The sequence below is a fragment of the Diceros bicornis genome, chromosome 19, assembly GCF_020826845.1.
Source record: "Diceros bicornis minor isolate mBicDic1 chromosome 19, mDicBic1.mat.cur, whole genome shotgun sequence".
NCBI classification, from domain to species: domain Eukaryota; kingdom Metazoa; phylum Chordata; class Mammalia; order Perissodactyla; family Rhinocerotidae; genus Diceros; species Diceros bicornis.
Window position 1 is genome coordinate 15,502,537 of NC_080758.1, and position 13,632 is coordinate 15,516,168.

General features: G+C 46.0%; 1 protein-coding gene across 1 annotated transcript; it reads left to right on the top strand.

Annotated features, from left to right (window-relative positions):
- The first annotated feature begins 4 nt into the window (after window positions 1–4).
- Window positions 5–13,620, top strand: ACOT8 (acyl-CoA thioesterase 8). The gene is made up of 6 exons (XM_058562603.1): window positions 5–171; window positions 1,475–1,611; window positions 8,642–8,867; window positions 11,091–11,248; window positions 11,766–11,960; window positions 13,376–13,620. Exons 1-6 carry the CDS (start codon window positions 53–55, stop codon window positions 13,492–13,494), a joined length of 954 nt encoding a protein of 317 aa, XP_058418586.1. The 5' UTR covers window positions 5–52; the 3' UTR covers window positions 13,495–13,620.
- The last annotated feature ends 12 nt before the right edge of the window (window positions 13,621–13,632 follow it).

Below are 13,632 nucleotides of genomic sequence, written 5' to 3' on the forward strand. Positions count from 1 at the left end.
CTCCGCGTGTCCGGCTCAGCGCAGTGCCTCGGGCCGGCAGCAGGTCATCGACATGTCGGCCTTGCAGGCCCCGCAGGACGGGCAGGATGCCGGCGATCCCCCCGGGGACCTCCGCAGCGTCCTGGTCACGAGCGTGCTCAACCTCGAGCCGCTGGACGAAGATCTCTTCAGGTATCCGGCCGCTTCTGGCCTGCATCCCCCCATTGGGACAGAGGCTCCTGATCTCCACTGCTGCAAGCCCATAGCTCCCTGGACGAGGATGGGCTCTGCGCCGGATGCAGGCTCTGCCGAGAATGGGAGAGAACTTGTCCCTGACGTAGCTGCCCCGGCTTCCTCCCTCTCGGCGCGGGGGTCTGCGCAGCCCCACCCCTAGGAGGTCCTGGCAAACTGGGCCGGTAAAGTCTTGACTTGAGATATCCTTCTTAGCAGCCTCCCTTGAGGGGTCATGCGTTTGGGGAGCCAGCCCAGAAAGGGCAGTGATTTGTCCAAGGGCACACAGCTGATCAGGTTTAAAACTTATCCACAGCTCCGTGCATATTCACTGTCCTTTTCCTCTTACATACACCATCCACACCAGGTGGGATCTGGTAGCTCATTACTGATTCTGACGCCTGAGCCAGTCTCCTTCCCGATAGATACCACTTAAATTCTTGACTGCAGCTAGGGATTTAACCGTTTTGGCCTCTAAGGCTCCTACTGGCATATTGAAAGCTGTCTTAGGCGTTAATTTCCTTTACCCCCACTTACCGAGTTACAAATAACTTCCTGGAGGGCTGTTTGCAATGCATTATATGAAAAATGCTAAACTCTGGGCTGAACTGGGCTGAGTGCGGGAAAGCTGGAGACCTAAATTCTTCAGCCTTCGCAGGGCTCACACACTGGGCAAGATGTTTCACCTCTGAGGCCTCAGTTTCCTCATCCGTACACTGAGGGGGTTAGACTTGAAGTCTGAGGGCCCTTCAAGCTCTAAGTCTAGTTCTTGGAAGAACTGGGCTGTTGAAGTTAAGGGGTGTAAGTGGCAGGTCTTAATGCAGTCCACCCCCACCTCTTGGGGTTCATCTTGGTCCACTCAAGGTCTTGAGAGGCTTCTGCTTTACTTTAGTATGGGCAGTGGAAGAAACACTAGACTTGGGGTCAGAAGACCCAGATACTGCCCAGGATGACAATGTTTTAAGCTGTGTGACTTTGCTCAAGTCACTTTCCCTCTCTGATCCCTGTTCTCTTAGTGTAAAATAAGGGGATTGTTCCGTTATCCGTAACTGAAGTCCACAGAAGAGTTGGGCAGTCCTGAAGGCCTTGAAGTTGTGTGCAGAGTGATATTATGATATTTGCCTGGGGAAAGGGTCCATGGTCCAGGTTCTTAAAAGGATCCCAAACTCAATAACGTTGAGGGATCTTGCACAAGAGGCTCATTGATAATCATAGGATTCGACCCAGCCCCTAAGTCTCTCCTGCTTTCTCCCTCTCCCTGCAGAGGAAGGCATTACTGGGTACCCACAACCCAGCGGCTGTTTGGGGGTCAGATTGTGGGCCAGGCCCTGGTGGCTGCAGCCAAGTCCGTGAATGAAGACGACCACGTGCACTCTCTGCACTGCTACTTTGTTAGGGCAGGTAAGCGGCCCCCCCCTGCCCCCAGCCCATCCGGGGCCCCAGCAGCCACTTCTTTCCTGGCCTTGGGGGGCTGACTGAGGAGAAAGAGGGAGAGAGGAGGAAGGGGAGGGGCAGTGGGAGAGGAAAGAGAGTTAGCTGCTCCCCCTCCGGGGAGCCTGGGAACTAAGCCTGGGGTGGAGAAGAGCCTTGTACCTCACTCCCGCTGAGACTCTCTGAGTACTTGTTATCTGGCCCATAATGACACAAGATTTGTGGTTTAACTGCTCCCGGGAGTCTTTTGTTCTTCATCCTTTACACACCTTCTGTTGCCAAGTACTGTGCTGGATCCTCAGAGAGATGCTGTAACCTCTGCTAGGAGTTTGGAGGTAGGCAGAGCACCAGCCTGGGAATCAAGAGATCTTGGGTCTAGTTTTTGCTTTGCAGCTAATTTGCCCTGTGACCTTGAGTGAGGTTACCTCCCCTCCCTGAGGCTTGGTTCATCCCTCCCGAAAAATGGCAGAGGGGTGGGACCAAGGGTATTTTAATGAGATGATTTCTACAGCTGCTTACAGCTTTGGGATCAATAAAGGAGCAAGAGAGTAGTCTTCTAAAACCCATGCTCTCTTTTGAGAAACTATAAAAATCGCACTCGCTTTCCCTCCTTTCCCCTCACTCCTAAAGCAGATGCCCCCAACATTAAGAGTCCCTGTCTTCTACATGGTCCCATCAGCTGAGAAGAATTTATGGAACTTTATAATACGTGAATTGTATAAGGAAAACAATAGTGGGGTTTTCCCCTTCATTTTACAAATATAAAATAGTTATATAGTAAATATACATTTTCATACTACATTCCCAAGCCCCTCCCCACCATCTTTTTATTGCCTGGCGCTCCCTGACAGGCACTACTAAAACATTTGAATACTTACTGTGGGCCCAGTCCCTTTCTTACCTTTATGCTAGGTGGGAGCAAATGTGTCCTTTCTTCTTTCTTTCTTTTTTTCTGTTTTTTGCTGAGGAAGATTCACCCTGAGCTAACATCTGTTGCCAGTCTTCCTCTATTTTGTATGTGAGCTGCCGTCACAGCATGGCCACTGATGAGTGGTGTAGGTCCACACCCAGGAACCAAACCCAGGCCACCAAAGTGGAGCACGCTGAACTTAACCACCAGGCCACAGGGGCTGGCCCTGGAGCCTTCTTTAGCTGTGAGATGTATCTCCAAGGTTAAATGCATTCTAGTTCTGCAGCATTGTCAGTGGTTAGGAGCACTTGGTAAGGTCATTTCCAGTGGGGGTCAAGGGCTGTCTTCCTCTGATGATGCTTCCAGAATACCCAGTCAGCAGGCTCTAGACTGTGACCAACAGGATCCTTTAAAGTGGAATCTGGGAGAGCTTCTTTAACCTGTTGATGATAAGCTTGAGTATAAGACATTAGAGACAGTAGCTGGTCATGCTAGCATTAGACAACAAGGGATCAGCAGAAGGTTGTATACCAACAGACACTGATCTGTTGGTGACTGTCTCACGTGGAGTGAGTTTGTTTTCCAAAGAGGGTACTGCAAACAGTTGGTGAGTCCAGTTTTTGGGTATATAAAAAAACCTCGAAGACAATTAATAGGACTAGAATCTAATCTCTACAAAGGTGCAAACATAATTTTTCTCTCTACAATTACCTTCATTTTTTTACCAAAGATAATCACAGTAAAACTAATTTGTTTATATTAAAAACTTGGCCTGATTATATATATAAGTGAAAATAAGAATACTCACTGAGATTGTCTGAATTCTGGAGGGATCGGGTAGGGAGATAAAGTAAATGTTTCATTTTTGTTCATAAAGGTATATCTTACCAAATTGATGATAGCTGAAGGGAAAAGATTTCTTTAAATCTGGAAAAACAAACATTAGAGCATTTTCCTTGGTTCATGTAGTCCCATGTAATTAATATTTGCTCTTGATCTTTGTTAGCAGTTTTATGAAGTTACCAGTGAGTGTCTCTGTTAAGAGTTCTATAATTGCTTACCCAGTTCAGTTTTATGATTGAAAGTTTATCAGAAACCTGTATTCTAGAGTAAGTGTCAGAGTTCTTTCCATGAATCTCTCTGAAGATGAAACATATTTGCAGAAGCATCAGAGTAAAACTAACTGTCTGTAAATGACAAAAGACTTAAATTGGCATGGTTAAGGATCTGATTACAATGAGATTGACAAGGAAATCTGGTTATATCTGTAACACACATTTTAAGATAGTGACTAGAATTATGACTAACATTATACCAGGACATAGAATTTTATATAATTTTTAGAACACTTATATTAGTAACATTTACCCATCCAATATAACCTAAGAAGGTTTAGCATCATTTATTTGACAATGCTTCACATGTAATTTAACATATCAAATAAGCCTGATTAATTTAATATCTCCCTTTTTTTTTTTTGTGAGGAGATCAGCCCTGTGCTAACATCTGCCAGTCCTCCTCTTTTTTTGCTGAGGAAGACTGGCCCTGGGCTAACATCTGTGCCCATCTTCCTCCACTTTATATGGGACGCTGCCACAGCATGGCTTGCCAAGCAGTGCGTCAGTGCGTGCCTGGGATCCAAACTGGCGAACCCTGGGCCGCCACAGCGGAGCGTGCGCACTTAACCGGTTGTGCCACTGGACCGGCCCCAATATCTCCCTTTTTATAAGAAGAGAGAACAAATTCTTTGAGAAGTTCTAGCGGCCCTCTGGAAATTCTCAAAGTTACTTTTCAGGTAAAAAAAAAAAAAAAAAGACTTTATTTAGGATTTGAATTTTGGGAGGTTTGTGAAAAATATCAAAAGGTTATAAAACACTTGGTTAAATAGGATCATAGGTCACTGTGAAACAGTACTTGGTTATCCATTTAACCAAAGTAACAAAGACTTTCAGGCAAATACAGAAAGTTACACAGTTGAAAAAAAACAAAAACCTTAGCTGTCTTAATAGAGACGTCTCAGCTTTTTGAGCATAGGAAATTATTTTGACAAAACATAGAATTTCTGGGGCCAACCCCATGGCCGAGTGGTTAAAGTTCCACATGCTCTGCTTCGGTGGCCTGGGTTCACGGGTTTGGATCCCCGGTGTGGACCTACTCCACTTGTCAGCTATGCTGTGGAGGCATCCCACATACAAAATAGAGGAAGATTGGCACATATGTTAGCTCAGGGCTAATCTTCCTCAAGCAAAAAAAAAAAAAAAAAAAAGAGGAAGATTGCCAACGGATGTTAGCTTAGAGCAAATCTTCCTTACCAAAAAAAAACATAGAATTTCTATTTTCCAGGCAGCCCACTCAAAAAAAAAAAACAAAACACTTTTACAGTCTCTTATCAAGAGGAGACCAACAGTCAAAGAAAACTGTCCTTTTAAGAAAGAGAAAACCAAATTCTAATTTTGCACCAGCTTACTTTGGATATTAAGACTCCTTTACTTAATTAAATTTATTCCAATCTTAGCCAGTTGACCATGCACAAAATTTTTTTCTCAGGGTTCCTCTTCCACAAACCTTCTATTTTTACATTTAGAATTTGTCCTTTCTTTTTTCCCATAACCAGTTTTGCTTTAGGACAAATTTACTTTCTTAACAAAAATATCTCCATTTCTTATACTTTCTTTTACTGAAAACATACATTTTCTCACAGCATAAAATTTTTTTTATTGATATTTTAACAGTTTATAACATTGTGAAATTTTGGTTGTACATTTTTGTTTGTCCATCACCATATATATGTCTCCCTTCACCCCTTGTGCCTACTCCCCACCCCCATTGCCCCTGGTAACCACAATACAGTTTTCTCTGTCCATGTGTTGGTTTATATTCCACATATGAGTGAGATCATACAGTGTTTTTCTTTCTCTTTCTGGCTTATTTCACTTAACATAATACCCTCCAGGCCCATCTATGTTGTTGTAATATTTTTTTTTTTATAATTTTATTTATTTATTTTTCCCCCAAAGCCCCAGTAGATAGTTGTACGTCATAGTTGCACATCCCATGTTGTTGTAAATGGGACGATTTTATCCTTTTTGTGGCTGAGTAGTATTCCATTGTATATATATACCACATCTTCTTGATCCAGTCATCAGTCGAGGGACACTTAGGTTGCTTCCACTTCTTGGCTATAGTGAATAATGCTGCAGTGAACAATGTGGCACAAGATATGTTTACTAATAGACCCAAACATATCTTTTAGCTTTTCTATAATAAGAAGGCAAAAGTAGATAAACTTATGTTTAGTAATTAATATTTAATATTTTATCTTATTTGGAAATACTCAATAAATTTTTATCATTTTACTTAATTTAGCTGAACTCTAAGGTTTCTAAAAGATTTTACCAAAAGATTTTAAAATTAGTACATATACCATAACACATAATTATTGTTAAAAAGTTCATGCAAAACCTTTTTATCTTACTTATATCTATTTAATTTACCTGTTCTCAATAATTCTGTTTAGATTACCTACAAAAACATCGTGAGACGTTAGACAAAGTCAGCCATCAATTTTTTTCTGACAAATTTTATAAGAGAGATAAGATGAATTTGTTTGGCTTTTTCGTAAACCTAGGTAGAATAAAAATTTTATTTTTAATGCTGATAACGCTAAAGATGTGCCCATATTAATTAACCCAACAAACGTAAATTAGCTCTAATACTGAATAGTTTCTTTAGAATATGTGATCCTGAAATTCATTTGGGTTAGTTTCTGTTATTTTTTTTAAGAGTATACTCAATTTATATAGCAGTTGTTTGTTTTTAAGCCAATTAAATAGAGCTCTTATAAACTAGTCTTGATAATACCATCCAGAGATAGGAAAATATCACATGTTTATAACATATACATAGACACACACATGAACACAGAGACAGATGCAAACAGATTTTATCCTCCATTTAATTTTATTTTCCTTTTATTTTGTTTTTTTGATGAAGAAGATTGGCCCTGAACTAATGTCTGTTGCCAATCTTACTCTTTTTACTGAGGAAGATTGGCCCTGAACTAACATCTGTGCCCATCTTCCTCTATTTTATATGTGGGACACCTGCCACAGCATGGCTTGATAAGTGGTGTGTAGGTCCACGCCTGGGATCTGAACCTGCAAACCCCGGATCGCCAAGGCAGAGCACGTGAACTTAAGCACTATGCCATCCGGCTAGACCATCCTCTCTTTTAAAATTTTCTTTAGAAATGTAAATCAAAACTACAATGAGATATCACCTCACACCCATCAGAATGGCTATAATTAACAAGACGAGAAATAATAAGTGTTGGGGAGGATGTGGAGAAAAGGGAACCCACATACACTGCTGGTGGGAATGCAAACTGGTGCAGCCACTATAGAAAACAGTATGGAGATTTCTCAAAAACTTAAAAATAGAAATACCATACAATCCAGCTAGCCCACTACTGGATATTGATCCAAAGAACATGAAATCAACAATACAAAGAGATCTGTGCACCCCTATGCTCATTGCAGCATTATTTACAATAAGCAAGGTGTGGAAGCAACCCAAGTGCCCATCAACTGATGAATGGATAAAGATGTGGCATATATACACAATGGAATACTACTCACCCTAAAAAAAAGACAAAATTGTCCCATTTGCAACAACATGGATGGACCTTGAGAGTATTATGTTAAGTGAAATAAGCCAGACAGAGAAAGACAAACACTGTATCATTTCACTCACATGTCAAGATAAACACATGGACAAAGAGAACAGATTAGTGGTTACCAGAGGGGAAGGGGGTGGGGGGTGGGTGAAAGGGGTAAAGGGGCACGTATATATGGTGACGGATTAAAACTAGACTATTAAAAGTAAATTAATTAGGGGCCAGCCTGGTGGCATAGTGGTTAAGTTCGCCTGCTCTGCTTCGGTGGCCCGGGGTTTGCAGGTTCGGATCCCAGGCTGGGACCTACGCACCGCTTAGCAAGCCATGCTGTAGCAGGCGTCCCACATATAAAATAGAGGAAGATAAGCACAGATGTTAGCTCAGGGCCGGTCTTCAGCAAAAAGAGGAGGATTGGCAATGGATGTTAGCTCAAGGCTAATCTTCCTCACTGAAAAAAAATAAAATAATTAATTAATTAAAAAAAATTCTTTTCTGGGGCCAGCCCTGTGGCTTAGTGGTTGAGTGCATGTGCTCCGCTACTGGCGGCGCCGGTTCGGATCCCGGGCGCGCACTGACACACCGCTTGTCTGGCCGTGCTGAGACGGTGTCCCACATACAGCAACCAGAAAGATGTGCAACTACAACTATCTACTGGGGCTTTGGGGAGAAAAAGGGAAAAAAAAAGGAAGAGGATTGGCAATAGATGTTAGCTCAGGGCTGGTCTTCTTCAGCAAAAAGAGGAGGATTGGCATGGATGTTAGCTCAGGGCTGATCTTCCTCACACACACACAAAAAAAATTAATATAAAAATGTTAAACTAAATATAGTAGTCCCCCCCTTATCTGTGGTTTTGCTTTCTGGTGTTTCAGTTACCTGTGGTCAACCACAGTCCAAAAATATTAAATGGAAAATTCTAGAAATAATTTATAAATTAAAAAGAAAAAGCTAGGAGTATTTACTTTATGTAACAAACACTTGTAGAGCACTTACTATGTGCCAGATATTCTAAACACTTTACAACTATGAACTAATTTAATTCTCATTAAAATCCTGAGAGGTATGAACACTATGATGACCCTCATTTTACAAATGAGTAAATTGCTCGGAGAGGTTAAGTGACTTTCCTAAGGGCACACAGCTGGTGAGTGGCAGAGCTGGGATTTGAATGCAGGGAATCTGGCAATGTTGCTTCTGTTCTGTGCTGTTGACAGAGAGGAGCTCCACCTGCACTGGGGGCATCAGGATGATAGCATCTGGTGTTCTCTCTCTATCCCCTTAGTAGGCCTCTCAGTCAGTAGCTACCAAGCAGAAAAGGAATGGAGAATGAATAGCAGAGGTGCCTGTCCAGCTATTGTGATGGTGACCGGGCCTATGGGGCTCACTTGGGCTTACTCTGTCCCTTGTGCCCGCTGCAGGGGACCCGAAGGTGCCAGTGCTGTACCAGGTGGAGCGGACGCGAACAGGGGCAAGCTTCTCTGTGCGCTCTGTGAAGGCCGTGCAACATGGCAAGCCCATCTTCATCTGCCAGGCCTCCTTCCAGCAGACGCAGCCCAGCCCCGTGCAGCACCAGTTCTCCATGCCCACTGTGCCTCCACCGGAAGAGCTGCTTGACTATGAGGCCCTCGTTGACCAGTATCTAAGGTGAGAGGCCTGGAGGCTCCAGGACAGCGTTCAGACTGCACTTGCCACCTGTTAGTGGGTCATGGGATCCTTCAGTGGGTCTTCACCAGCATTTGAAAAATATAGACTACAAAAGAAGATATTGAAGTGTATTGATGTAGCAAGAGTAAGAATCCTTTTGTGAAACTTTAGTTGCAGTTGTGTGCGTGGGCATGTGTGCATGTGCAAGTGTATTGTGTCGGGCTGTGAGGTGCAGGGCTTATGATTCAGCCAGTTCAGGTACTATTACAGCTTTACTGGTTGTTAAAATATTGAAATACTTTTATAACCCCTTGGTAAATACCTCCCCAGTCCCTGAGTGGTCCCCTTCCTCCTTTGGGGTCACCCGTGATCCAGCAGCCTAGGAATTAATGCCTGGCAGGGGGCAGGGTCCCTGCTGCAGAGCTATGGCCTCGCTGCCCTTGCCTTGCGTGTGTTGGATGTTTTTTGTTTGTTTGTTGTGAGGAAGATCAGCCCTGAGCTAACATCCATGCTAATCCTCTTTTTTTTTTTGCTGAGGAAGACCGGCTCTGAGCTAACATCTATTGCCAATCCTCCTCCTTTTTTTTCCCCAAAGCCCCAGTAGATAGTTGTATGTCATAGTTGCACATCCTTCTAGTGGCTGTATGTGGGACGCAGCCTCAGCATGGCTGGAGAAGCGGTGCGTCGGTGTGCGCCCGGGATCTGAACCCGGGCCGCCAGTAGCGGAGCGCGCACACTCAACCGCTAAGCCATGGGGCCGGCCCGTGTTAGATGTTTTGAATGTCACCTGGTAAAATATATTTACTTGGATCCCAGCTAATAAAGTTGGGAAAATGCTGGGGCAGGGAAAAGAGCTCTGGGTCCCGACATAGGACAGACACATGGATTCTGGCCGGGGCTGTACCTCCATTAGTGCCCACCTGCTGTGACTTTGCCCAACTCCCCAGCCTCTCAGAGCCCTGCTTTATCACCTGAAAAATGGGAATGGTTGTTTCTTCCCTGCCTGATCTCAGCTCCTGTCCTCATAAGGACAGCTCCTGTCTTGTGCTGCATGCAGGGGAGGCGGCAGGGTGGGATGGGACAGATGTGGGTTTGAACCTGGAAAAGGCCTGGGTTCAAATCTAGACTCCATCTCTGCTAGCTCTGTGAGTTTGGGCAAGTTGCTTTCGCACTCTGAGCCGTGCCCTCGGTTATAAAATGGTGCTGATCATAATTCCTACCTCATAACGCTGCTAAGGATTAAATGAGCTAAGAGAGAATAAGGCACTCAGTGGGTATTGTAGTTATACCGCTATTGAATAAGCATGGAGCTTATGCAGTTGGAGCCCAGAAGTTTGCTGAAATGAAAGGAAGACATTGTTCTTAAAGCTCCCTAAATCTAGAGCTGTGCTGTCCAATAAGGCGGGCACTAGCCATGTGTGGCTATATTAAATTAATTAACATTAAACAGAATCAACAGTTCTGTTCCTCAGTCACACTAGCCACATTTCAAGCACTCAGTAGCCACGTGTGGCTAGTGGCTACCATGGTGGACAGATACAGAACATTCCATCATCACAGTTTTATCGGACAGTGCTTGAGAGGATAGGGATGAAAATGGAAATACCAGTGAAGAGCACTAGGGGTAGTTGTTGCCATGGTGAAGGGGCTTCTCTGGAAATGGACTCCTCCCCCGGGGGACACAGTGTTCCCAATTGCTTAGGGTTAGGGAACTCAGTCCAAGTTGGGCAGCCTATTTCCTGAATGTGTAGAAGAGTGAAGTTAAAAGTAGGAACCATGGAGCCAGGCTGCCTGGGTCCGAATCCTGCCTCCTCCACCTCCTGAGCAAGCTACTTGGACTCTGCTGATTTCATTCATCAGCTCAGGGTGATAATAGCACCTATCCCAGGGGTTGTTGTGAGGAGTGAGTTAATGCGTGTGAAATGCTTAGAACGGTGCATATTATAGGGTATGCCTATGACTATGATGTGTTGGCTTTAATATGCCTTATCTTGTCTTCTCCACAATGTTTATTATGAGGTAGGTTACTACAAGGCCACATGGCTCATAAGTGGCAAAGAAAGGATTCAAATACTCTACACTCCTGCCTGCCAGAGGGGAGGGGAGCTTTGGAGGATAAGTCAGGAGTCCTTGTGGAGGAATGAGGGGAGTCAGGAGAGGCAGCTCAGAGGAGAGGCTCCGCCTCTCCCTGTATCCCCCAGTCCCTCTCCCCTTTACTTTCAGGGACCCTAACCTCCAAGAGAAGTACCGAGTGGGGCTGAACCGAATTGCTGCCCGGGAGGTGCCCGTTGAGATCAAGCTGGTAAAACCACCCACCCTGAGCCAGCTGGAGAGCATGGAGCCCAAACAGATGTTCTGGGTGCGAGCCCGGGGCTATATTGGTAAGAGGACCCCATGGACTGGAAGAAAACACTCTCCAGGGGTCTAGGCCTGTGCCTCATTTGCCCTGTGTGGCCTTGGGCATGTTACTTCCCCTCTCTGGGCCTGCATGATGGGGAAGGTGGCTCAACTTCTCAGCAGGGCCCTCTCAGCTCTTTGCATGGAGAGAATGGGGAGGTGACTATAATCCTAACATAGGCCCTTTCTGGGGAAGGCAAGGCACCTTGCTGAGATTCTTCTCCAGGTCCAGTGCTAACCATTAGGTGCCTTTGTGCAAACTGGAAGAAGACACTTCCAGGGTCCAGGGTGGGAAACTTGGGGAGTGAAGACTGGATTTCAGTCCTCACTCCCTCCTGCCCCACCTCCCTTACCCCCCTCACGTACGTTGGGCCAGGTGCTCTCGTGCAGTGAACAGTCTGCACCTCTGTGCACGGCAGCCCCTTTCTCTCCCGCCTCCCTGCAGGTCCTGAGCTGTAAAGCCCAGGAGCCCAGGGCTGACGGGGCCGGAACCTGTTGCAGGGGAGGGCGACATCAAGATGCACTGCTGCGTGGCTGCCTACATCTCGGACTATGCCTTCCTGGGCACAGCGATGCTGCCCCACCGGTGGCAGCATAAGGTGCACTTCATGGTCTCCTTGGACCACTCCATGTGGTTCCACGCCCCTTTCCGAGCTGACCACTGGATGCTCTATGAGTGCGAGAGCCCCTGGGCTGGTGAGTGTGGGGCCACGTGGGACAAGGGCACTGACCTTGGGGTGGCAGGCAGCCTCCACTTCCTGTGGGGCACTTCACAGGTCATTTCCTCTCCTGCCCTCCTAGGCTTTGACATCCTTGTCTTCAAAATGAGAGTGAGAGGCAGGACAGGACACCTACTCAGCTCTTAATTTCTGTTACATGCTGGGAAGAAGATTTACTTGATCTCAGAGACCCAGTTCAGATTCTCCATATGATCTCCGACAAGTCCCATCTCCTCTCTAAGCCTGTTTCCCTATCTAAGCAAATAAGGTCACGTTAGAACAGTGGTATCCAAACCTGGTGGCCCATCAGACTGCCACTTGGGGGAGCTTTTTCAAAATAGATTCTCAGATTCCACCCCCAAGATTCTGACTCAGCAGGTCTTGGATGAGGTCCAGGAAACTATTTTTAAGAAGCTCCCTAAGTGACTCTGACGATTAAGCTGGTTGGGGCTCAGGGCACTCAACAGCCTCTAAGGCCCCCACTCCTTGGACACTCCTGGTGGTGGACAGAGAGAAACCCAGACTCCTCCAGCAACGTCTAGTCCCCGAGTCCTGGGTTCCTTTCCAAGGAGTACATTTCAAATGAAGAAAAGCCTTGCTCTGTGCAACAGGGACAACGCTCAAGGGATTCTTTATACTCAGGGAAGGGGGACTCTCAAGTACCAATAGCATCACAGTACAGGAGCAACAACCTTGAAGTTAGGACACTTGGGTCTGAGTTTGCCCTGATCCTTAAGGCTAAGTTCCTGAGCCTCTCTGGACTTCATTGTCATCATCTGGAAAATGAAAGGACAATGCCTGCTTCACTTGGCTGCTGTGAGAACTAAGTGAGCTCTATTATGTGTAAGGGAAACCAGCAGTTCCCTTCATAAACATCAAAATGAGGCCCAAGGCTAGCAGAGAGAGAGAATCTCCAGGTGGGAGGGAGGGGTGGCCAGACCTCTTGGCCCCCGTCCTCCCCACTGATCCCGTATTTCCCCTTGGAGGGAAGGGTGTTTTTAATGAATTACCAGCCTGGAGGGCCTGGTTTGATTTATTATGAGAGGAACTGAAGGGTTTCCTAACATAAGTGGCCAGAGGTAGGGCGGATCTGCTGAGCCAAGCTACTGACCGGGATTTTGCTCAGAATTCCTCCTGCTGTGATCTTTTTGAGGAGCCCGGTGGATATGTGAAAGTGCTTTTAAACTGTCAAGTGAGGTTCCCATGGGAGGCATTACCCCCCAATGACTGACCATAATAGGCTCATAAAGGGGCATGTGGAGATCTGGAGTGACCGTAGCGTCAGTGTGCCCTTGTACGGGGCAGCCTGACCTGGCCTGGGCCCTTGTCAAGGAGTGTGTTTGGCTGTGCTGAAGGAGAGAAGGCCATTCTCACTCTTCTCCTCACCCACAGGTGGCTCTCGGGGGCTGGTCCAAGGGCGGCTGTGGCGTCAGGACGGGGTCCTGGCTGTGTCCTGTGCCCAGGAGGGCGTGATCCGAGTGAACCGTCGGGTCTCAAAGAGCAAGCTGTAGCCAGAGGTACCAGCTTGGCCTAGGGCTACAGGGATCGCCATTCTCCCCCACTCCTGAAGCAGGAGTTACAGTTGAGGGCTGGGCCTGCTGTCCCTTGCGTCTAATAAAGAGACTGATACCACTGGAGCTGCTGGCCTT